Here is a 26,748-nt window from a genome sequence, read left to right on the forward strand (position 1 = left end):
ATAAATATGCGCTGTTTGTATGTATAAATATGTGCTGTTTGTATGTATAAATATGTGCTGTTTGTATGTATAAATATGTGCTGTTTGTATGTATAAATATGTGCTGTTTGTATGTATAAATATGTGCTGTTTGTATGTATAAATATGTGCTGTTTGTATGTATAAATATGCGCTGTTTGTATGTATAAATATGCGCTGTTTGTATGTATAAATATGTGCTGTTTGTATGTATAAATATGTGCTGTTTGTATGTATAAATATGTGATGTTTGTATGTATAAATATGTGCTGTTTGTATGTATAAATATGTAATGTTTGTATGTATAAATATGTGCTGTTTGTATGTATAAATATGTGCTGTTTGTATGTATATATGCGCTGTTTGTATGTATAAATATGCGCTGTTTGTTTGTATGTATAAATATGTGCTGTTTGTATGTATAAATATGCGCTGTTTGTATGTATAAATATGCGCTGTTTGTATGTATAAATATGTGATGTTTGTATGTTTAAATATGTGCTGTTTGTATGTTTAAATATGTGCTGTTTGTATGTATAAATATGTGCTGTTTGTATGTATATATGCGCTGTTTGTATGTATAAATATGCGCTGTTTGTATGTATAAATATGCGCTGTTTGTATGTATAAATATGCGCTGTTCTTTGTATGTATAAATATGCGCTGTTTGTATGTATAAATATGTGCTGTTTGTATGTTTAAATATGCGCTGTTTGTATGTATAAATATGCGCTGTTTGTATGTATAAATATGCGCTGTTCTTTGTATGTATAAATATGTAATGTTTGTATGTATAAATATGTGCTGTTTGTATGTTTAAATATGTGCTGTTTGTATGTATAAATATGTGCTGTTTGTATGTATATATGCGCTGTTTGTATGTATAAATATGCGCTGTTTGTATGTATAAATATGCGCTGTTCTTTGTATGTATAAATATGCGCTGTTTGTAAGGTATAAATATGTGCTGTTTGTATGTTAAATATGTGCTGTATTGTATGTATAAATATGTGCTGTTTGTAATGTATAAATATGCGCTGTTTGTATAAATATGCGCTGTTAGTAAAATATGCACTGTTTGTATGTATAAATATGCGCTGTTGTTTGTATGTATAAATATGCGCTGTTTGTTTGTATGTATAAAATATGTGCTGTTTGTATGTATAAATATGTGCTGTTTGTATGTATAAATAATGTGCCTGTTTGTATGTATAAATATGTGCTGTTATGTATGTATAAAATATGCGCTGTATGTATGTATAAATATGTGATGTTTGTACTGTATAAAATATGTGCTGTTTTGTATGTATAAATATGTGCTGTTTGTATGTATAAATATGTGATGTTTGTAATGTATAAATATGTGCTGTTTGTATGTATAAATATGCGCTGTTTGTATGTATAAATATGTGATGTTTGTATGTATAAATATGTGCTGTTTGTATGTATAAATATGCACTGTATGTATGTATAAATATGTGATGTTTGTATGTATAAATATGTGCTGTTTGTATGTATAAATATATGCTGTTTGTATGTATAAATATGCGCTGTTTGTATGTATAAATATGCGCTGTTCTTTGTATGTATAAATATGCGCTGTTTGTATGTATAAATATGTGCTGTTTGTATGTATAAATATGTGCCTGTTTGTATGTATAAATATGTGCTGTTTGTATGTATCAATATGCGCTGTTAGTATAAATATGCGCTGTTTGTATAAATATGCACTGTTTGTATGTATAAATATGCGCTGTTTGTTTGTATGTATAAATATGCGCTGTTTGTTTGTATGTATAAATATGTGATGTTTGTATGTATAAATATGTGATGTTTGTATGTATAAATATGTGCTGTATGTATGTATAAATATGCGCTGTTTGTATGTATAAATATGCGCTGTTCTTTGTATGTATAAATATGCGCTGTTTGTATGTATAAATATGTGCTGTTTGTATGTATAAATATGTGCTGTTTGTATGTATAAATATGCGCTGTATGTATGTATAAATATGTGATGTTTGTATGTATAAATATGTGATGTTTGTATGTATAAATATGTGCTGTTTGTATGTATAAATATGTGATGTTTGTATGTATAAATATGTGCTGTTTGTATGTATAAATATGCGCTGTTTGTATGTATAAATATGTGATGTTTGTATGTATAAATATGCGCTGTTTGTATGTATAAATATGTGATGTTTGTATGTATAAATATGTGATGTTTGTATGTATAAATATGTGCTGTTTGTATGTATAAATATGCACTGTATGTATGTATAAATATGTGATGTTTGTATGTATAAATATGTGCTGTTTGTATGTATAAATATGTGATGTTTGTATGTATAAATATGTGCTGTTTGTATGTATAAATATGTGCTGTTTGTATGTATAAATATGTGCTGTTTGTATGTATAAATATGTGCTGTTTGTATGTATAAATATGTGATGTTTGTATGTATAAATATGTGCTGTTTGTATGTATAAATATGTGCTGTTTGTATGTATAAATATGTGCTGTTTGTATGTATAAATATGTGCTGTTTGTATGTATAAATATGTGATGTTTGTATGTATAAATATGTGATGTTTGTATGTATAAATATGTGATGTTTGTATGTATAAATATGCGCTGTTTTTATGTATAAATATGTGCTGTTTGTATGTATAAATATGTGCTGTTTGTATGTATAAATATGTGCTGTTTGTATGTATAAATATGTGCTGTTTGTATGTATAAATATGTGCTGTTTGTATGTATAAATATGTGCTGTTTGTATGTATAAATATGCGCTGTTTGTATGTATAAATATGTGCTGTTTGTATGTATAAATATGTGATGTTTGTATGTATAAATATGTGATGTTTGTATGTATAAATATGTGCTGTTTGTATGTATAAATATGTGCTGTTTGTATGTATAAATATGTGCTGTTTGTATGTATAAATATGTGCTGTTTGTATGTATAAATATGTGCTGTTTGTATGTATAAATATGTGCTGTTTGTATGTATAAATATGTGCTGTTTGTATGTATAAATATGTGCTGTTTGTATAAATATGTGCTGTTTGTATGTATAAATATGTGATGTTTGTATGTATAAATATGTGCTGTTTGTATGTATAAATATGTGATGTTTGTATGTATAAATATGCGCTGTTTGTATGTATAAATATGTGCTGTTTGTATGTATAAATATGTGCTGTTTGTATGTATAAATATGTTCTGTTTGTATGTATAAATATGTGCTGTTTGTATGTATAAATATGCGATGTTGTTTGTATGTATAAATATGCGCTGTTGTTTGTATGTATAAATATGTGCTGTTTGTATGTATAAATATGCGCTGTTTGTATGTATAAATATGTGCTGTTTGTATGTATAAATATGTGCTGTTTGTATGTATAAATATGCGCTGTATGTATGTATAAAAATGTGATGTTTGTATGTATAAATATGTGCTGTTTGTATAAATATGTGCTGTTTGTATGTATAAATATGTGATGTTTGTATGTATAAATATGTGATGTTTGTATGTATAAATATGTTCTGTTTGTATGTATAAATATGCGCTGTTTGTATGTATAAATATGTGCTGTTTGTATGTATAAATATGTGCTGTTTGTATGTATAAATATGTGCTGTTTGTATGTATAAATATATGCTGTTTGTATGTATAAATATGTGCTGTTTGTATGTATAAATATGTGCTGTTTGTATGTATAAATATGTGCTGTTTGTATGTATAAATATGTGATGTTTGTATGTATAAATATGCGCTGTTTGTATGTATAAATATGTGATGTTTGTATGTATAAATATGTTCTGTTTGTATGTATAAATATGTGATGTTTGTTTGTATAAATATGTGCTGTTTGTATGTATAAATATGCGCTGTTTGTTTGTATAAATATGTGCTGTTTGTATGTATAAATATGCGCTGTTTGTATGTATAAATATGTGATGTTTGTATGTATAAATATGTGATGTTTGTATGTATAAATATGTGATGTTTGTATGTATAAATATGTGATGTTTGTATGTATAAATATGTGATGTTTGTATGTATAAATATGTGCTGTTTGTATGTATAAATATGTGATGTTTGTATGTATAAATATGTGCTGTTTGTATGTATAAATATGTGATGTTTGTATGTATAAATATGTTCTGTTTGTATGTATAAATATGTGCTGTTTGTATGTATAAATATGCGCTGTTGTTTGTATGTATAAATATGCGCTGTTTGTATGTATAAATATGTGCTGTTTGTATGTATAAATATGTGCTGTTTGTATGTATAAATATGTTCTGTTTGTATGTATAAATATGTGCTGTTTGTATGTATAAATATGCGCTGTTGTTTGTATGTATAAATATGCGCTGTTGTTTGTATGTATAAATATGCGCTGTTGTTTGTATGTATAAATATGCGCTGTTGTTTGTATGTATAAATATGCGCTGTTTGTATGTATAAATATGCGCTGTTTGTATGTATAAATATGCGCTGTTCTTTGTATGTATAAATATGCGCTGTTCTTTGTATGTATAAATATGCGCTGTTCTTTGTATGTATAAATACGCACTGTTGTTTGTATGTATAAATATGCGCTGTTCTTTGTATGTATAAATATGCGCTGTTTGTATGTATAAATATGAGCTGTTCTTTGTATGTATAAATATGCGCTGTTCTTTGTATGTATAAATACGCACTGTTGTTTGTATGTATAAATATGCGCTGTTCTTTGTATGTATAAATATGCGCTGTTTGTATGTATAAATATGCGCTGTTCTTTGTATGTATAAATATGCGCTGTTCTTTGTATGTATAAATATGCGCTGTTCTTTGTATGTATAAATATGCGCTGTTTGTATGTATAAATATGCGCTGTTCTTTGTATGTATAAATATGTGCTGTTTGTATGTATAAATATGCGCTGTTTGTATGTATAAATATGCGCTGTTATACACAGCTTTTCATGAGGCCCATTTATCAAGCTACGAATGGAGCTTGAGGGCCCGTGTTTCTGGCGAGTCTTCAGACTCGCCAGAAACAGCAGTTATGAAGCAGCGATCTAAAGACCGCTGCTCCATAACCCTGTCCGACTGATGAGTCTGACAGGAATCGCCACAATTCAACCCGATCGAGTGAATGCGTATTGCTCTCCGCATTCAGCGATGTCTGTCGGACCTGATCCGCACTGTCGGATCAGGTCAGACAGACATTTGATAATTCAGCCTCCATGTCTGAAATGTCACAATAATTTCAGTGCCAAGTGATTTCTTTGAAGGTCCATAAACTATGTTAAAAAGAGAGCTGCTGGATGTTAGGGGTAGACATAGAGAGAGCCATAAAGACTATAATGTGAGATAATAAAGGAATTTAAGTCCCAATAATACTACAATGTGGTGTCTGCAGGTAGGCACGCTTAGTTCCCTTGGCTATGCTATACCTTAAAAAAGATCTACTAATAGTCTATGTGAGTGCTAAAGAGTCACGTACCTGAGAGAAGCACCCCTCTACTGAGCCTACCAGCAGTATCTGTAGCTGTTTCCACTAGAGAGCCCATCCAGTGCTGTACAGGCAGAGAATATAAATATAAATCCCTTTGATCCACAGGAGGAGGCTAAGGGATATGTCCCTGCAACACCTGAGGGTAGTTATAGCTGAAATTCCATACGTAACCTGCTATTCCTGTACCCCTGTCTTTTAAAGTAGTATGTCCAAGGGGTAATGGGTCTCACATAGGTCTGAGCTCCCATAAAGTAATCCATGAGTAAATAACTGGAACACCTCTATCAACCTCTCTCCTGGGAGGCAAATAACAAACTGATTAGTGTTGGGAGGTGGGAGAGATTAAAAGCTCTTGTTGTAGGTTCTTTGCCTACTCCTAGTGGTGGGAAATGTATTCCACACATCAAGGATTCCTGTGGACTCTCCTCATCAATGAAAGAAAGAGTCCTCAGAGTCAGAGACACCTCTATCATCAATGGGTAACTTAGAGGGGGAGTCCCTGGGTTAAAGTGATAGTCTAGTCAAAATTAAATTTTCATAATTCAGATAAGGCATTCAGATAAGGAATGCAAATTTAAATATCTGTCCAATTTATTTAGTGTTCTTCAAACATTTTTCCCAAGACCCAGTGCAGTGATTCCACATATCTTCGCAACCCTATTTTTATGCTTGGTCTGATATAACACCACGCACTCTTAGACAACACACACACACCACACACTTTCATACAACACACACCACCACACACACTCTCATACAACACACACCACCACACACACTCTCATACAACACACACCACCACCACACACTCTCATACAACACACACACCACACACACTCTCATACAACACACACCACCACACACACTCTCATACAACACACACACCACACACACACACCACACACTCTCATATAACACACACATACCAAACACACTCTCATATAACACACACACACCAAACACACTCTCATACAACACACACACCACACACACTCTACTACAACAACACACACAAGTCGTTACCCAGTAAACATGGTGTTGCAACCCAGTAATGGGTCCCAACCCATGGTTTGAAGAACCCTGGATTATAGGACACCCTTTCAAAGATGAGTAGATCTGTACTTTACTTTCATCTCACTCCTCATCTAGGAGGCAATATAAATTGTGTGCAGGTCATGGGAATTGGGAGTGATTTAAAGGTCTGGTGTGTTGGAGTATTCATTTTTCTCCTCTCAGTGGTCGGGGGGGGGGGTATATTCCAATACTTGATGTCTCGTGTACTCTCACCATCTTATAAAAGAAAACGTTAGGAGCTGTTAGTAGGATAAGAGGTATCAGACAATTTGCACTTTTACTTATTGCACATATAAAAATGAAACCCATGTAAATTGCACCTTACCATTTCCATCTGCTCTAAATGGGTCAAGAGCAAGATGGCACAAATCCTTGTGTATTTTTACCTGGTCTCGTTCTTTCTCCACTTCCTCCAGCTGTATCATCACAGTATTCATGCGATGCTTGTACATTTCACAGTCTTTAGCCAGCGTAGAGCACTTCAGCTCCAAATCTTCCTTCTCTTCTAAATACTGATATAATAAAAAAATGACTCTGCTAAATGAATGTCATGTGGTTTCTTTTATAAGTAAGAAAAGATTTCTAATAGCGGCGAATACCACCTACCATTTGGTGAACATGTATAGACAGTGAGCCATTTGGTTTGTATCAATAGACATAAAGAGGCCGAATTATCAAGCCATCGACAGCACCAATACGCTCGCCTAACATCGCGGCCGAGGACCTGAATACGCTCTCCTTATTTATAAAAAAAGCTGTCAAAAAGCCGCGCACCAAGTACGGGGATATGAGCAGCGGACTGTTAACTAACAGTCATCGATCTCGCTGCTATTCAGCTTTTTCCCCCAACTTTATTTATACCCTGTCACTAAACACCGCCACTATACTAAAAATGTTTAACCCCTATCCCGCAGCTCCTGGACCCCGCGCAACTAAATAAATGTATTAACCCCTAAACCCCTAGCCTCCCACATCACTACCACTTACTAAACCTATTAACCCCTAAACCGCCAGTCCCCCACATCGCCATAAACTAAATTAAGCTATTAACCCCTTAACCTAACAACCCGCTAACTGTACATTAAAATTACATCATCCCTATCTTATAATAAATTTAAACTTACCTTTAGAATTAAAATAAACTATATTAAACTACTAATTAACCTACCCTAACTATTATACTAAAATTACAATAAACTATATTAAACTACTAATTAACCTACCCTAACTATTATACTAAAATTACATTAAACTATATTAAAATATTAATTCACCCACCCTAACTATTATACTAAAATGACATTAAACTTACAATTAAATTAAGTATATTACATATTTAAAAACCTAACCCTACTCAAGTTATTTAAATCTACTATAAAGAATTACTAAGTTACACAAAATAAAAAAATAAATAATCAAATATTTAAATTAATTACACCTAATCTAATAGCCCTATCAAAATAAAAAAGCCCCCCCAAAATAAAAAAACCCCTAGCCAACAATAAACTACCAATGGCCCTTAAAAGAGCCTTTTGCGGGGCATTGCCCCAAAGAAATCAGCTCTTTTACCTGTAAAATAAAATACAAACACCCCCCCAACAGTAAAACCCACCACCCAACCAACCCCCCAAATAAAAAACCTAAAGCTCCCATTGCCCTGAAAAAGGGCATTTAGCTATTTTTCAGCCCAAAGTCCCTAACCTAAAATTAAAACCCACCCAATAAACCCTTAAAAAAACCTAACACTAACCACTGATGATCCACTTACAGTTTTCGAAGACCGGACATCCATCCTCATCCAAGCGGCAGAAGTCCTCATCAAAGCCAGCAGAAGTCTTCATCTAAGCGGGCCGAAGTCTTCATCCAAGCCGGCAGAAGTCTTCATCCAGACGGCATCTTCTATCTTCATCCAGCGTGGGGCATCTCCATCTTCAAGACATCCGGCGCGGAGCATCCTCTTCTTACGACGACTCTTGCAGAATGAAGTTTCCCTTTAAATGACGTCATCCAGGATGGCGTCCCTTACATTTCGATTGGCTGATACAATCCTATTAGCCAATAGGAATTAAGGTGGAAAAAATCCTATTGGCTGTTGCAACCAGCAAATAGGATTGAGCTTTCATCCTATTGGCTGATTGCAACAGCCAATAGGATTTTTTCCACCTTAATTCCTATTGGCTGATAGAATTCTATCAGCCAATCGGAATGTAAGGGGACACCATCTTGGATGTCTTGAAGATGTAGCTGCTCCGCCCCAGATGGATGAAGATAGAAGATGCTGTCTGAATGAAGACTTCTGCTGGCTTGGATGAAGACTTCGGCCCGCTTGGATGAGGATGAATGTCCGGTCTTCGAAAACTGTAAGTGGAATTTTGGGGGTTAGTGTTATTTTTTTTAAGGGTTTATTGGGTGGGTTTTAATTTTAGGTTAGGGATTTTGGGGCTGAAAAAGAGATAAATGCCCTTTTCAGGGCAATGCCCATACAAATGCCCTTTTCAGGGCAATGGGGAGCTTAGGGGGTGGTGGTTGTGTGGGTGGTGGGCTTTACTGTTGGGGCGGGGTGTTTGTATTTTTTTTTACAGGTAAAAGAGCTGATTTCTTTGGGGTAATGCCCCACAAAAGGCCCTTTTAAGGGCCATTGGTAGTTTATTGTAGGCTAGGGTTTTTTTTATTTTGGGGGGGCTTTTTTTATTTTGATAGGGCTATTAGATTAGGTGTAATTAGTTTAAAAATTTGATCATTTATTTTTTATTTTGTGTAACTTAGCTGTTATTTTTTTGTAACTTAGTAATTCTTTATAGTAGATTTAAATAACTTGAGTAGGGTTAGGTTTTTAAATATGTAATATAGTTAATTTAATTAAATTAGTTAGTTTAATGTAATTTTAGTATAATAGTTAGGGTAGGTTAATTATTAGTTTAATATAGTTTAATGTAATTTTAGTATTATAGTCAGGGTAGGTTAATTAGTAGTTTAATATAGTTTATTTTAATTCTAAAGGTAAGTTTAAATTTATTATAAGATAGGGATGAGTTAATATTTAATGTAAAGTTAGCGGGTTGTTAGGTTTAGCGGTTAATAGCTTAATTTAGTTTATGGCGATGTGGGGGGCTGGCAGTTTAGGGGTTAATAGGTTTACTAAGTGGTAGTGAGGTGGGAGGTCAGAAGTTTAGGGGTTAATACATTTAGTTAGTTGCGGCGGGGTCCGGGAGCAGTGAGATAGGGGTTAATAACTTTATTAGAGTTGCAGCGGGGTCAGGGAGCGGCGGGATAGGGGTTAATAACTTTATTTAGTGGCGGCGATGTCGGGGGCGGCGGTTAGACTCTGGGCTTATGTTAGGGTGTTAGGTGTAAACTTAACTTTTATTCTACCATAGAAATCAATGGGATATCGGCCAGCAGCGAACATGAGCTTTCACTGCTTTCAGACTCTCATGGATTCCTATGGCATCCGCGGCCTCCAGGGTGGCGGATTGAAAAGCAGGTATGCTGGCCCGGAATAGTGGCGAGTGTACCTGTTAGAAATTTGATAAATGGCAAAAGGTGTCAGATAGTGCCGAATTTGTATTCGGAACATCTGTAATGACGTAAGCATCGATTGAGACCGGCGGATCATATGTTACGTCACTGATTTCAACTTTTGCCGGTCTGTAGGCTTTGATAAATAGGTTGAATCAGGCTCGCCACAATTACGCTGCGAAATTCCAGCGTATTTGCGGTTGATGGCTTGATAAATATCCCTCAAATACTGAACATATAATACAAACAGACATAAATACTGAACATGGAATACAAACATAAATACTGAACATGTAAGACAGACATAAATACTAAACATATAATAAAAACATAAATACTGAACATGTAATACAGACATAAATACTAAACATGTAATGCAAACAGACATAAATACTAAACATATAATACAAACAGACATAAATACTAAACATATAATACAAACATAAATACTAAACATATAATACAGACATAAATACTAAACATATAATACAAACAGACATAAATACTAAACATATAATACAAACATAAATACTAAACATATAATACAGACATAAATACTAAACATATAATACAAACATAAATACTAAACATATAATACAGACATAAATACTAAACATATAATACAAACATAAATACTAAACATATAATACAAACATAAATACTAAACATATAATACAAACATAAATACTAAACATATAATAAAAACATAAATACTGAACATGTAATACAAACATAAATACTAAACATGTAATACAAACATAAATACTGAACATGTAATACAAACATAAATACTGAACATGTAATACAAACATAAATACTAAACATGTAATACAAACAGACATAAATACTAAACATATAATACAGACATAAATACTGAACATGTAATACAAACATAAATACTAAACATATAATACAGACATAAATACTAAACATATAATACAGACATAAATACTGAACATATAATACAAACATAAATACTAAAGATATAATACAAACAGACATAAATACTGAACATGTAATACAAACATAAATACTGAACATATAATACAAACATAAATACTAAAGATATAATACAAACAGACATAAATACTGAACATGTAATACAAACATAAATACTGAACATATAATACAAACAGACATAAATACTGAACATGTAATACAAACATAAATACTGAACATATAATACAAACAGACATAAATACTGAACATATAATACAAACAGACATAAATACTGAACATGGAATACAAACATAAATATTGAACATGTAATACAAACATAAATACTAAACATATAATACAAACATAAATACTAAACATATAATACAAACATAAATACTGAACATGTAATACAAACTGACATAAATACTGAACATATAATACAAACATAAATACTGAACATATAATACAAACATAAATACTGAACATATAATACAGACATAAATACTAAACATATAATACAAACAGACATAAATACTGAACATATAATACAAACATAAATACTGAACATATAATACAAACATAAATACTAAACATATAATACAGACATAAATACTGAACATATAATACAAACATAAATACTAAAGATATAATACAAACAGACATAAATACTGAACATGTAATACAAACATAAATACTGAACATATAATACAAACATAAATACTGAACATGTAATACAAACATAAATACTGAACATATAATACAAACAGACATAAATACTGAACATGTAATACAAACATAAATACTGAACATATAATACAAACAGACATAAATACTGAACATATAATACAAACAGACATAAATACTGAACATGGAATACAAACATAAATATTGAACATGTAATACAAACATAAATACTAAACATATAATACAAACATAAATACTAAACATATAATACAAACATAAATACTGAACATGTAATACAAACTGACATAAATACTGAACATATAATACAAACATAAATACTGAACATATAATACAAACATAAATACTAAACATATAATACAAACATAAATACTAAACATATAATACAAACATAAATACTGAACATGGAATACAAACATAAATACTGAACATGTAATACAAACTGACATAAATACTGAACATGTAATACAAACATAAATACTAAACATATAATACAAACATAAATACTGAACATATAATACAAACATAAATACTAAACATATAATACAAACAGACATAAATACTAAACATATAATACAAACATAAATACTAAACATATAATACAAACATAAATACTAAACATATAATACAAACAGACATAAATACTAAACATATAATACAGACATAAATACTAAACATGTAATACAAACATAAATATTGAACATGTAATACAAACATAAATACTAAACATATAATACAAACATAAATACTAAACATAATACAAACATAAATACTAAACATATAATACAAACAGACATAAATACTAAACATGTAATACAGACATAAATACTCAACATGTAATACAGACATAAATACTAAACATGTAATACAGACATAAATACTAAACATGTAATACAAACAGACATAAATACTGAACATGTAATACAGACATAAATACTAAACATGTAATACAGACATAAATACTAAGCATGTAATACAAACAGACATAAATACTGAACATGGAATACAAACAGACATAAATACTGAACATATAATACAAACATAAATACTAAACATATAATACAAACAGACATAAATACTGAACATGTAATACAAACAGACATAAATACTAAACATATAATACAGACATAAATACTAAACATATAATACAAACAGACATAAATACTAAACATATAATACAAACATAAATACTAAACATATAATACAAACATAAATACTAAACATATAATACAAACATAAATACTAAACAAATAATACAAACATAAATACTAAACATATAATACAGACATAAATACTAAACATAATACAAACATAAATACTGAACATGGAATACAAACATAAATACTAAACATATAATACAGACATAAATACTAAACATATAATACAGACATAAATACTAAACATGTAATAAAAACATAAATACTAAACATGTAATACAGATATAAATACTAAACATGTAATACAAACAGACAAAAATACTGAACATGTAATACAAACATAAATACTAAACATATAGGCCTCTAGTTATCAACGTGTCTACCTGAAAAATCTCGCCAAAGTTATTAATAAATCTGTCAAAAAGCCGCGCACCAAGTACGGGGCGATGAGCAGCGGACTGTGATAGTTATCACTCATCCGATCTCGCTGCTCTTCGGCTTTTTGACAGCTTTATTGACAAGCTGTCACTAAGCACCCACACTAACTACACTGTTCTACCCCCTATACCGGCGCCCCCGGAGCACCCCGCAACTAAATAAAGTTAGTAACTCCTAAACCGCCGCTCCCGGACACTGCCGCAACTATAATAAATGTATTAACCCTAAACCTCCGCTCCCGGAGCCCACCGCTACCTACATTATACCTAGTAACCCCTATCCTGCCCCCCTATACCGCCGCCACCTATAATAAATTTATTAACCCCTATCCTGCCGATCCCGGACCCCGCCGCAACTAAATAAATTGTTTAACCCCTAAACCGCCGCTCCCGGACCCCGCCGCCACCTATATTAAACGTATTAACCCCTAATCTGCCCCCCCTACACCGTCGCCACCTATAATACATTTATTAACCCCTATCCTGCCCCCCCTACACCGCTGCAACTATAATAAAATTATTAACCCCTAAAACTAAGTCTAACCCTAACACCCCCCTAACTTAAATATTAATTAAATACATCTAAATAAATTTAACTCTTATTAAATTAATTATTCCTATTTAAAACTAAATACTTACCTTTAAAATAAAACCTAATATAGCTACAATATAAATAATAATTTTATTGTAGCTATTTTAGGATTTATTTTTATTTTACAGGCAAATCTCAATATATTTTAACTAGGTACAATAGCTATTAAATAGTTATTAACTATTTAATAGCTACCTAGTTAAAATAAAGAGAAATTAACCTGTAAAATAAAAACTAACCTAAGTTACAATTACACCTAACACTACACTATACTTAACTAAATTATTCCTATTTAAAACTAAATACTTACCTGTAAAATAAACCCTAAGATAGCTACAATGTCATTAATAATTACATTGTAGCTATTTTAGGATTTATATTTATTTTACAGGTAACTTTGTATTTATTTTAGATAGTTAGAATAGTTAAATAGTTATTAACTATTTCATAACTACCTAGCTAAAAGAAATACAAAATTACCTGTAAAATAAATCCTAACCTAAGTTACAATTAAACCTAACACTACACTATCATTAAATTAATTAAATAAACTACCTACAAATAACTACAATTAAATACAATTACATAAACTAACTAAAGTACAAAAAATAAAAAAAGCTAAGTTACAAAAAATAAAAAAAATAAGTTACAAACATTTCAAAAATATTACAATTTTAAGCTACTTACACCTAATCTAAGCCCCCTAATAAAATAACAAAGCCCCCCAAAATAAAAAAAATGCCCTACCCTATTCTACATTAAAAAGTTCCCAGCTCTATTACCTTTTAAAGGGCCTTTTGCGGGGCATGCCCCAAAGAAAACAGGTCTTTTGCCTGTAAAATAAAAATACAACCCCCCCAACATTAAAACCCACCACCCACATACCCCTAATCTAACCCAATGAGCGTCCTTTAGTTAGTTATTAGGTGATTTATTTAATTAATTTAATGATAGTGTAGTGTTAGGTTTAATTGTAACTTAGGTTAGGATTTATTTTACAGGTAATTTTGTATTTCTTTTAGCTAGGTAGTTATTAAATAGTTAATAACTATTTAATAACTATTCTAACTAGCTAAAATTAATACAAAGTTACCTGTAAAATAAATATAAATCCTAAGATAGCTACAATTTAATTATTAATTATATTGTAGCTATCTTAGGCCTAGATTTAGAGTTTGGCGGTAGCTGTGAAAACCAGCGTTAGAGGCTCCTAACGCTGGTTTTAGGCTACCGCCGGTATTTGGAGTCAGTCAGGAAAGGGTCTAACGCTCACTTTTCAGCCGCGACTTTTCCATACTGCAGATCCCCTTACGTCAATTGCGTATCCTATCTTTTCAATGGGATCTTTCTAACTCCGGTATTTAGAGTCGTGTCTGAAGTGAGCGTTAGAATTCTAACGACAAAACTCCAGCCGCAGAAAAAAGTCAGTAGTTAAGAGCTTTCTGGGCTAACGCCGGTTCATAAAGCTCTTAACTACTGTGCTCTAAAGTACACTAACACCCATAAACTACCTATGTACCCCTAAACCGAGGTCCCCCCACATCGCCGCCACTCGATTAAATTTTTTCAACCCCTAATATGCCGACCGCCACTACGTTATCCTTATGTACCCCTAATCTGCTGCCCCTAACACCGCCAACCCCTATATTATATTTATTAACCCCTAACCTGCCCCCCTCAACGTCGCCTCCACCTGTCTACACTTATTAACCCCTAATCTGCCGACCGCAAAGAGCCGCCACCTACGTTATCCTTATGTACCCCTAATCTGCTGCCCCTAACACCGCCGACCCCTATATTATATTTATTAACACCTAATCTGCCCCCCTCAACGTCGCCTCCACCTGCCTACACTTATTAACCCCTAATCTGCCGAGCGGACCGCACTGCTACTATAATAAAGTTATTAACCCCTAATCCGCCTCACTCCCCCCTCAATAACCCTATAATAAATAGTATTATAGTAACTTCAATTATTAACCCCTAATCTGCCGACCGAATCTTGCCGCTACTGTAATAAATGGATTAACCCCTAAAGCTAAGTCTAACCCTAACCCTAACACCCCCCTAAATTAAATATAATTTAAATCTAACTAAATAAATTAACTCTTATTAAATAAATTATTCCTATTTAAAGCTAAATACTTACCTGTAAAATAAATCCTAATATAGCTACAATATAATTTATAATTATATTATAGCTATTTTAGGATTTATATTTATTTTACAGGTAACTTAGTATTTATTTTAACCAGGTACAATAGCTATTAAATAGTTAAGAACTATTTAATAGCTAAAATAGTTAAAATAATTACAAATTTACCTGTAAAATAAATCCTAACCTAAGTTACAATTAAACCTAACACTACACTATCAATAAATGAATTAACTACAATATCTACAAATAAATACAATTAAATAAACTAACTAAAGTACAAAAAATAAAAAAGAACTAAGTTACAAAAAATAAAAAAATATTTACAAACATTAGAAAAATATTACAACAATTTTAAACTAATTACACCTACTCTAAGCCCCCTAATAAAATAACAAAGCCCCCAAAAATAAAAAAATGCCCTACTCTATTCTAAATTACAAAAGTTCAAAGCTCTTTTACCTTACCAGCCCTGAACAGGGCCCTTTGCGGGGCATGCCCCAAGAAATTCAGCTCTTTTGCCTGTAAAAAAAAAAAATACAATACCCCCCCCCAACATTACAACCCACCACCCACATACCCCTAATCTAACCAAAACCCCCCTTAAATAAACCTAACACTAAGCCCCTGAAGATCTTCCTACCTTGTCTTCACCTCACCGGGTATCACACCGATCCGTCCTGGCTCCGATATCTTCATCCAACCCAAGCGGGGGCTAGACATCCATCATCCGACGGCTGAAGAAGTCCAGAAGAGGGTCCAAGGATTCTATCAGCCAATCGGAATTAAGGTAGGAAAATTCTGATTGGCTGATGGAATCAGCCAATCAGAATCAAGTTCAATCCGATTGGCTGATCCGATCAGCCAATCAGATTGAGCTCGCATTCTATTGGCTGTTCCGATCAGCCAATAGAATGCGAGCTCAATCTGATTGGCTGATTGGATCAGCCAATCGGATTGAACTAATTCTGATTGGCTGATTCCATCAGCCAATCAGAATTTTCCTACCTTAATTCCGATTGGCTGATAGAATCCTATCAGCCAATCGGAATTCGAGGGACGCCATCTTGGATGACGTCCCTTAAAGGACCCATCATTCTTCAGTTGGACGTCGCCGGAAGAAGATGGGTCCGCGCTGGAGGTCTTCACGATGGAGCCGGTCCTCATCGGATGAAGATAGAAGATGCCGCTTGGAAGAAGATGGTTGCCGGTCTGGATCTACTCTTCTTCCCGGATAGGATGAAGACTTTGGACCCTCTTCTGGACTTCTTCAGCCGTCGGATGATGGATGTCTAGCCCCCGCTTGGGCTTGGATGAAGATTTTGGAGCCAGGACGGATCGGTGTACCCGGTGAGGTGAAGACAAGGTAGGAACATCTTCAGGGGCTTAGTGTTAGGTTTATTTAAGGGGGGTTTGGGTTAGATTAGGGGTATGTGGGTGGTGGGTTGTAATGTTGGGGGGGTATTGTATGTGTTTTTTTACAGGCAAAAGAGCTGAATTTCTTGGGGCATGCCCCGCAAAGTTCAGGGCTGGTAAGGTAAAAGAGCTTTGAACTTTTGTAATTTAGAATAGGGTAGGGCATTTTTTTATTTTGGGGGGCTTTGTTATTTTATTAGGGGGCTTAGAGTAGGTGTAATTAGTTTAAAATTGTTGTAATATTTTTCTAATGTTTGTAAATATTTTTTTATTTTTTGTAACTTAGTTCTTTTTTATTTTTTTGTACTTTAGTTAGTTTATTTAATTGTATTTATTTGTATATATTGTATTTAATTAATTTATTGATAGTGTAGTGTTAGGTTTAATTGTAGGTAATTGTAGGTATTTTATTTAATTTATTTATTGATAGTGTAGTATTAGTTTTAATTGTAACTTAGGTTAGGATTTATTTTACAGGTAAATTTGTAATTATTTTAACTATTTTAGCTATTAAATAGTTCTTAACTATTTAATAGCTATTGTACCTGGTTAAAATAAATACAAAGTTACCTGTAAAATAAATATTAATTCTAAAATAGCTAAGATATAATTATAATTTATATTGTAGCTATATTAGGATTTATTTTACAGGTAAGTATTTAGCTTTAAATAGGAATAATTTATTTAATAAGAGTTAATTAATTTCGTTAGATTTAAATTATATTTAACTTAGGGGGGTGTTAGTGTTGGGTTAGACTTAGCTTTAGGGGTTAATACATTTATTAGAATAGCGGTGAGCTCCAGTCGGCAGATTAGGGGTTAATGTTTGAAGTTAGGTGTCGGCGATGTTAGGGAGGGCAGATTAGGGGTTAATACTATTTATTATAGGGTTAGTGAGGCGGATTAGGGGTTAATAACTTAATTATAATAGCGGTGTGGTCCGCTCGGCAGATTAGGGGTTAATAAGTGTAGGCAGGTGGAGGCGACATTGTGGGGGGCAGATTAGGGGTTAATAAATATAATATAGGGTTCGGCGATGTTAGGGCAGCAGATTAGGGGTACATAGGGATAATGTAAGTAGCGGCGGTTTTCGGAGCGGCAGATTAGGGGTTAATAATAATATGCAGGGGTCAGTGATAGCGGGGGGCGGCAGATTAGGGGTTAATAAGTGTAAGGTTAGGGGTGTTTAGACTCGGTGTACATGTTAGGGTGTTAGGTGCAGACGTAGGAAGTGTTTCCCCATAGACAACAATGGGGCTGCGTTAGGAGCTGAACGCGGCTTTTTTGCAGGTGTTAGGTTTTTTTTCAGCTCAAACAGCCCCATTGTTTTCTATGGGGGAATCGTGCACGAGCACGTTTTTGAGGCTGGCCGCGTCCGTAAGCAACTCTGGTATCGAGAGTTGAAGTTGCGTTAAATATGCTCTACGCTCCTTTTTTGGAGCCTAACGCAGCCATTCTGTGGACTCTTAATACCAGAGTTATTTCAAAGGTGCGGCCAGAAAAAAGCCAGCATTAGCTACGCGGGTCGTTACCGACAAAACTCTAAATCTAGCCATTAGGGTTTATTTTACAGGTAAGTATTTAGTTTTAAATAGGAATAATTAATTTAATTATAGTGTAGTGTTAGGTGTAATTGTAACTTAGGTTAGTTTTTATTTTACAGGTAAATTTCTCTTTATTTAAGCTAGGTAACTATTAAATAGTTAATAACTATTTAATAGCTATTGTACCTAGTTAAAATAAATTGAAATTTGACTGTAAAATAAAAATAAATCCTAAGATAGCTACAATAAAATTATTATTTATATTGTAGCTATATTAGGGTTTATTTTAAAGGTAAGTATTTAGTTTTAAATAGGAATAATTAATTTAATAAGAGTTAAATTTATTTAGATGTATTTAATTAATATTTAAGTTAGGGGGGTGTTAGGGTTAGACTTAGGTTTAGGGGTTAATAATTTTATTATAGTTGCGGCGGTGTAGGGGGGGCAGGATAGGGGTTAATAAATTTATTATAGGTTGCGGCGGTGTAGGGGGGGCAGATTATTGGTTAATAAGTTTAATATAGGTGGCGGCGGGGTCCGGGAGCGGCGGTTTAGGGGTTAATACATTTATTATAGTTGCGGTGGGCTCCGGGAGCGGCGGTTTAGGGGGTAATAACTTTATTTAGTTGCGGCGGTGTAGGGGGGGGGACAGATTAGGGGTGTTTAGACTCGGGGTACATGTTAGGGTGTTAGGTGTAGACAGCTCCCATAGGAATCAATGGGATGTCGGGCAGCAGCGAACATGAGCTTTCGCTATGGTCAGACTCCCATTGATTCCTATGGGATCCGCCGCCTCCAGGATTTGAAAACCAGGTATGCTGGGCCGGAAAAGTGCCGAGCGTACCTGCTAGTTTTTTGATAACTAGCAAAAGTAGTCAGATTGTGCCGAACTTGTGTGCGGAACATCTGGAGTGACGTAAGAATCGATCTGTGTCGGACTGAGTCCGGCGGATCGAAGCTTATGTCACAAAATTCTACTTTTGCCGGTGTAAAGGGCTTGATAACTTAGGCGAATCAGCCGCGCCAGAAATACGCTGCAGAATTCCAGCGTATTTGAGGTTGACGGTTTGATAACTAGAGGCCATAATGCAAACAGACATAAATACTAAACATATAATACAAACATAAATACTAAACATATAATACAAACATAAATACTAAACATATAATACAAATATAAATACTAAACATATAATACAAACATAAATACTAAAACATATAATGCAAACAGACATAAATACTAAACATATAATACAAACATAAATACTGAACATATAATACAAACATAAATACTTAACATGTAATACAAACATAAATACTAAAACATATAATGCAAACAGACATAAATACTAAACATATAATACAAACATAAATACTGAACATATAATACAAACATAAATACTGAACATATAATACAAACATAAATACTAAACAGATAATACAAACATAAATACTAAACATATAATACAAACATAAATACTTAACATGTAATACAGACATAAATACTAAACATATAATACAAACATAAATACTGAACATGTAATACAAACATAAATACTGAACATATAATACAAACATAAATACTAAACAGATAATACAAACATAAATACTAAACATATAATACAAACATAAATACTGAACATATAATACAAACATAAATACTTAACATGTAATACAAACATAAATACTAAAACATATAATGCAAACAGACATAAATACTAAACATATAATACAAACATAAATACTGAACATATAATACAAACATAAATACTTAACATGTAATACAAACAGACATAAATAAGAAAATTTATGCTTACCTGATAAATGTAATTCTTTTTTGACACGATGAGTCCATGGATCATCTTAATTACTAATGGGATATTCACCTCCTGGTCAGCAGGAGGAGGCAAAGAGCACCACAGCAGAGCTGTTAAATAGCTCCTCCCTTCCCTCCCACTCCAGTCATTCGACCGAAGTTAGGAAGAGAAAGAAAAAGCCAAGTGTGATGAGAGTGGGAAGTGACATCACCGGATGGGGCGGAGCTTAAGTCTGTTTGTCTATGTCGCAGTTACTAAGTGAGATCAATGCTACCAGATGTATATTTCCATGCTCTGCAATAAAATAGTGTTGTACCCTCTTTGCTGTGTCCTGCATCTCATAACATGGTGTCAGAAGTCCTTGCCTGCGCTTCTGTTTCCTGATTGATGATGATGTCGAAGTTTACCCCACTTGAGCCTTTAGATTTTTCTCAGCCTGCAGCTTGGCCCACATGGCGTCAGCAGTTTCAGCGCTTCAGGATTGCTTCCAAGCTGGACAAGGAGAGTGGTGAAGTACAAATGAATTCTCTTTTATACTCTATGGGGAAAGATGTGGCGCCAGTGTTCAATGCCTTTACTTTCCAAGAAGGGGAAGAATTTGACTTTGAAATAGTTATGAATAAACTCAGTGCCCACTTTGTGCCCAAAGGAAATGTAATTTATGAGAGGGCTTGTTTTCACAAACATGCTCAGTGTGTGGGAGAATCTGTGGAGTCATTTGTGCGCAGCCTGTATGAACTAGCTGAATTCTGTGAGTTTGGCGTTGCTAAAGAGGAGCAAATCAGAGACAGAATAGTCATAGGAATTGCAGATGCTGAAGTCTCACTGAAGCTACAGTTAGAGTCTGATTTAACGTTAGATGGGGCTATTAGGATGGCCCGCCAGAGTGAACTGGTGAAAACGCAAAGTGCTGATCTGAGGTCTGAGAGTATTGTGGATGAAGTGCAGCAGTTCAGGAGAGCTGCTAGTGAAAGGCACAGTGTGAGCGGTAGACCTAGGGCAACAGATAGGCCCAGAAGTGGATGGGCACAGCATGCTCGCTGCACACGGTACAACCGTACCAATAATCAGAGTGTCATATGCCCTGCTAAAGACAAAAGATGTAGAAAATGTAACAGAATGGGCCATTTTGAAGTGGTGTGTAAAACTGAATATATTAAGGAGATGCAGGTGGATAGCGACCGGGAGGGTCAAGAAGTGTCCTTTGTAGGGTCTGTTGTTGAACAGCCAGGTTCAGAAGAAGATTGGAGGGTTACTCTTACTGTAATGGGAGCCAAAGTTGCCTTTAAGATTGACACAGGAGCAGACATTCTGTAATGTCCCTTGCAGCATTAATAAAACTGCCTCGACAGCCCCAGCTGGCGAAAGTTACAACAAAAATCCCATGGTCACTGTGGACTAGGCTAGTCTACCCCGATGTTCAAGTCAGGATGTAATTCATGTTGTTTATACAGATATTCTCTTTAACTTGTTATTTGTTATATACTATTCAAAACTGTTGTATGCTTCTTGTATACCTTGTTATTTGTTGTATTCAAATAAAGAAGAAAAAAAAAGTATGCCTTGTCCTTTGAAAAGGGGGGAAGATGTGATGAGTGGGAAGTGACGTCACCGGATGGGGATAGAGCTTAGGTCCGTTTGTCTATGTCGCAGTTACTAAGGGAGATCAATGCTACCAGATGTATATTTCCATGCTCTGCAATAAAATAAATAGTGTTGTACCCTCTTTGCTGTGTCCTGCATCTCATGACACCAAGGTGCAGAGGTGTCTGAAGTTTACAATAACCCACAACCTGTCTAAAAGAAAAGGGCGGGCTGTGGACTCATCGTGTCAAAAAAGAAATACATTTATCAGGTAAGCATAAATCTTCTTTTCTTTTTTAAGACACGATGAGTCCACGGATCATCTTAATTACTAATGGGATTCAATACCCAAGCTAGAGTACACAGATGATACGGGAGGGACAAGACAGGGAACCGAAACGGAAGGCACCACTGCTTGAAGAACCTTTCTCCCAAAAGCGGCCTCAGCCGAGGCAAAAGTATCAAATTTGTAGAAATTTGAAAAAGTGTGAAGAGAGGACCAAGTTGCAGCCTTGCAAATCTGTTCCACAGAAGCTTCATTTTTTAACGCCCATGAGGAAGCAACAGCCCTCGTGGAATGAGCCGTAACTCTCTTGGGAAGCTGCTGTTCAGCAGTCTCATATGCAAAATGTATGATACTCTTCAGCCAAAAAGAAAGAGAAGTAGCCGTAGCTTTCTGTCCCTTGTGTTTTCCTGAGAAAACCACAAACAAAGAAGAAGACTGACGAAAGTCCTTAGTCGTCTGCAGGAAGAACTTTAAAGCACGGATCACGTCCAAATTGTGCAGAAGTCTTTCCTTCTGAGAAGAAGAATTAGGACACAAGGAAGGAACAACAATCTCCTGATTAATGTTCCGATCAGAAACAACCTTAGGAAGAAATCCTACTTTAGTACGTAAAACTACCTTATCTGAATGGAAAATAAGATGAGACTCATACTGAAATGCCGAGAGCTCTGACACTCTCTAGGCAGAAGAAATAGCAACAAGAAATAAAACTTTCCAAGATAACAACTTAATATCTAAGGAATGCATAGGCTCAAACGGAGCCCCTTGAAGAACTTTGAGAACTAAATTAAGACTCCATGGAGGAGTAACTGGTTTGAACACAGGCCTGATCCTCACCAAGGCCTGACAGAACAATTGTACATCTGGAACATCTGCCAGACGTTTGTGTAACAAAATAGATAAGGCCAAGATTTGCCCCTTTAGTGAACTCGTCGATAAACCTTTCTCCAAACCCTCTTGGAGAGAGGACAAAATTCTAGGAATCCCATCTCTACTCCATGAGTAGCCGTTGGATACACACCAATAGAGATATTTACGCCAAATCTTATGGTAAATCTCTCTACTAACAGGCTTACGAGCCTGAATCATGGTCTCTATGACCAAGTCAGAAAACCCCCACTTGGATAAAATTAAACGTTCAATCTCCAAGCAGTCAGCTTCAGAGAAACTAGATTTGGGTGAAGGAAGGGCCCCTGAATCAAAAGGTGCTTCCTCAACGGAAGTCTCCAAGGTGGTAGAGATGTCATCTCCACCAGATCTGCATACCAAATCCTGCGAGGCCAGGCCAGTGCTAAGAGGATCATGGAGGCCCTTTCCTGTTTGATTTGAGCAATTACTCGAAGAAGAAGAGCAAACAGAGGAAACAGATATGCTAGATTGAAGGTCCAAGGGGCTGCCAGAGCATCTATCAGTTCCGCCTAGGGGTCCCTGGATCTCGACCCACATCTCGGGAGCTTGGCATTCTGTCACGATGCCATGAGATCTTATTTTGTCTGACCCCACTTGAGAATCAGGCTGGAGAACACTTCCGGATGGAGTTCCCACTCCCCCGGTTGAAAAGTCTGCCTGCTCAGGAAATCCGCCTCCCAGTTGTCCACCCCTGGGTTGTGGATCACCAACAGAGAGCAAGAATGGGCCTCCGCCCATTGAATTATTTTGGATACTTCTGTCAACGCGAAGGAACTCCTCGTTCCTCCCTGATGATTGATGTAAGCCACTGACATTATGTTGTCCGACTGGAACCTGATAAACTGTACCAAGGCTTACTTGGGCCAGGCCAGAAGAGCATTGTAGACCGCTCTCAATTCCAGAATGATCATGGGTAGAACAGACTCCGACCAAGTCCATGTTCCCTGAGCCTTTAGAGAGCCCCAGACTGCTCCCCACCCTAGAAGGCTGGCATCTGTTGTCACAATCACCCAAGATGGTCTGTGAAAGCAGGTTCCCTGGGAGATGTGATCCAGAGACAACCACCATTGTAGAAAATCCCTTGTCTCCTGCTCCAGAAGTAATCAAGGAGACAAGTCTGTATAATCTCCCTTCCATTGCCTCAGCATGTTCAACTGTAGAGCTCTGAGATGGAAGCGAGCAAACTGGATGATGTCCATTGTCACCATCAGCCCGATTAACTCCATGCACTGAGCCACTGATGGTCGAGGAGTGGACTGAAGGGCTAGACAAGCATTGATAATCTTTAATTTCCTGACATCTGTCAGAAAAATCTTCATAGATGGGGAGTCTATTATGGTTCCTAAGAAAGTTACCCTTGTATTTGGAACTAAGGAACTCTTTTCTAAATTTACCTCCCGTGAGAGCGTAGAAATGACAATACCAAGTCCGTGTGGGATCTTGCTAGCTAAAAGGATGGCGCCTAAACTAGAATGCCATCCAGAAAAGGTGCTACTGCAATGCCGTTTGATCGAAGCACCGCCAACAGAGATCCCAGAACTTTTGAGAAGACTCTGGGGACTGTGGCAAGACCGAAAGGAAGAGCCACAAACTGGAAGTGTTTGTCCAGAAATGCAAACCTTAAGAACTTGTGATAATCCCTGTGAATGGGAACATGTAGATACGTGTCCTTTAAATCCACTGTTGTCATAAATTGACCCTCTTGGATCAATGAGAGAATGGAACGAATTGTTTCCATCTAGAAGGACGGTACCCTGAGAAATTTGTTTAGACTCTTGAGGTCTAAAAATGGCCTGAAGGTTCCCTCTTTTTTTGGAACCACGAACAGATTGGAATAAAACCACAGACCCTGTTCCAGAATTGGAACGGGAACAATCGCTCCCAGGGTGGAAAGGTCTCCTACACAGTGTAAGAACGCCTCTTTCTTTGTCTGGTCTGCAGATAATCTTGAAAGTAGAAATCTGCCTCTGGGAGGAAAAACTTTGAACTCCAGTTTGTATCCCTGAGACACTATTTCTATTGGAAAAAGATGTTCAAGGAGCGCCAAAAACAGGCAGAGATAGGTGAATTATATGAATGTGTAAACAATATATTTAATAAACAACGCTAAATATACAATACTAAAAATCATGGATCCATGATTAAGACAATATGATATACAGACAATTAAAATATGTTATAAAGATAAATTAAAATTGAAATTGGTACAAACTTAAAATCAAGGTAGGCGGTTCAAACACTGGTAAGCAGTTCAAACACTAGTATCAATGAGCATAAGTTAAAATTAACATATAAAGTCACAAGGATAACGAATGAATATCAAAAAAATTAAATGGATGGTTAGTCCATAAAATGTCAGATGCAAAAAAGGTGAATAGAAAGTGTCAATAAAAAATGTCAATAAAAAAGGTGGGGTCCTGTAGGTGCGCAAAAATGTAAAAATGTGGAATGTGCACCAAAAATATCACAAAAAATGGAAAAATGAAAAAATAAGATGTGTCAGAAGTGCTAATATTTGTCCAAGTTTATATGAAAAAGTCAAAATAATCCTCAAATCTACTAGATAATCTGTTCCAAAGTGAATCTGTGCTCGTAGTGCGTGAAGAAGAATCAGTTAATATCCAGAGGTTTCCTCAGATAACTGTATCCTGTTTACCTATAAATAAAAACAGTACATAGTGCAATATAGCTAAAATATACAATTAAATAATTGGAAAAGAGCTCACCATAAATGTGTCAACGCGTTTCAGCCCTAAGAATGGGCCTTTCTCAAGACTATAGTATATGAACTTATCATATTGTCTTAATCATGGATCCATGATTTTTAGTATTGTATAATTAGCGTTGTTTATTAAATATATTGTTTACACATTCATATAATTCACCTATCTCTGCGTGTATTTGGTGCTCCTTAAACATCTTTTTCCAACATTATCTCTCCACTAAGGGTTAGCTAAGGACCCTTTTTCTTCTTTGAGGAGCTGTAGTTAGCCATTATAGTCTAGCGCTGATAGACATCCCTTCTACACTATTTCTATTGCCCAGGGATCCTGAACATCCCAAACCCAGGCCTGAAC

At 34.8% G+C, this 26,748-nt stretch overlaps 1 protein-coding gene across 1 annotated transcript in view; it reads right to left on the bottom strand.

Annotated features, from left to right (window-relative positions):
* The window catches only part of CARD11 (caspase recruitment domain family member 11), a 1,057,928-nt gene that overhangs the window by 789,626 nt on the left and 241,554 nt on the right, over positions 1 to 26,748 (bottom strand). The window contains exon 8 of the mRNA XM_053696753.1: positions 7,001 to 7,126. Within this exon, the coding sequence (XP_053552728.1) occupies positions 7,001 to 7,126 (126 nt within the window). The remainder of the gene's footprint in view (positions 1 to 7,000; positions 7,127 to 26,748) is intronic.

This window comes from Bombina bombina, unplaced genomic scaffold, assembly GCF_027579735.1.
Source record: "Bombina bombina isolate aBomBom1 unplaced genomic scaffold, aBomBom1.pri scaffold_78_1, whole genome shotgun sequence".
NCBI classification, from domain to species: domain Eukaryota; kingdom Metazoa; phylum Chordata; class Amphibia; order Anura; family Bombinatoridae; genus Bombina; species Bombina bombina.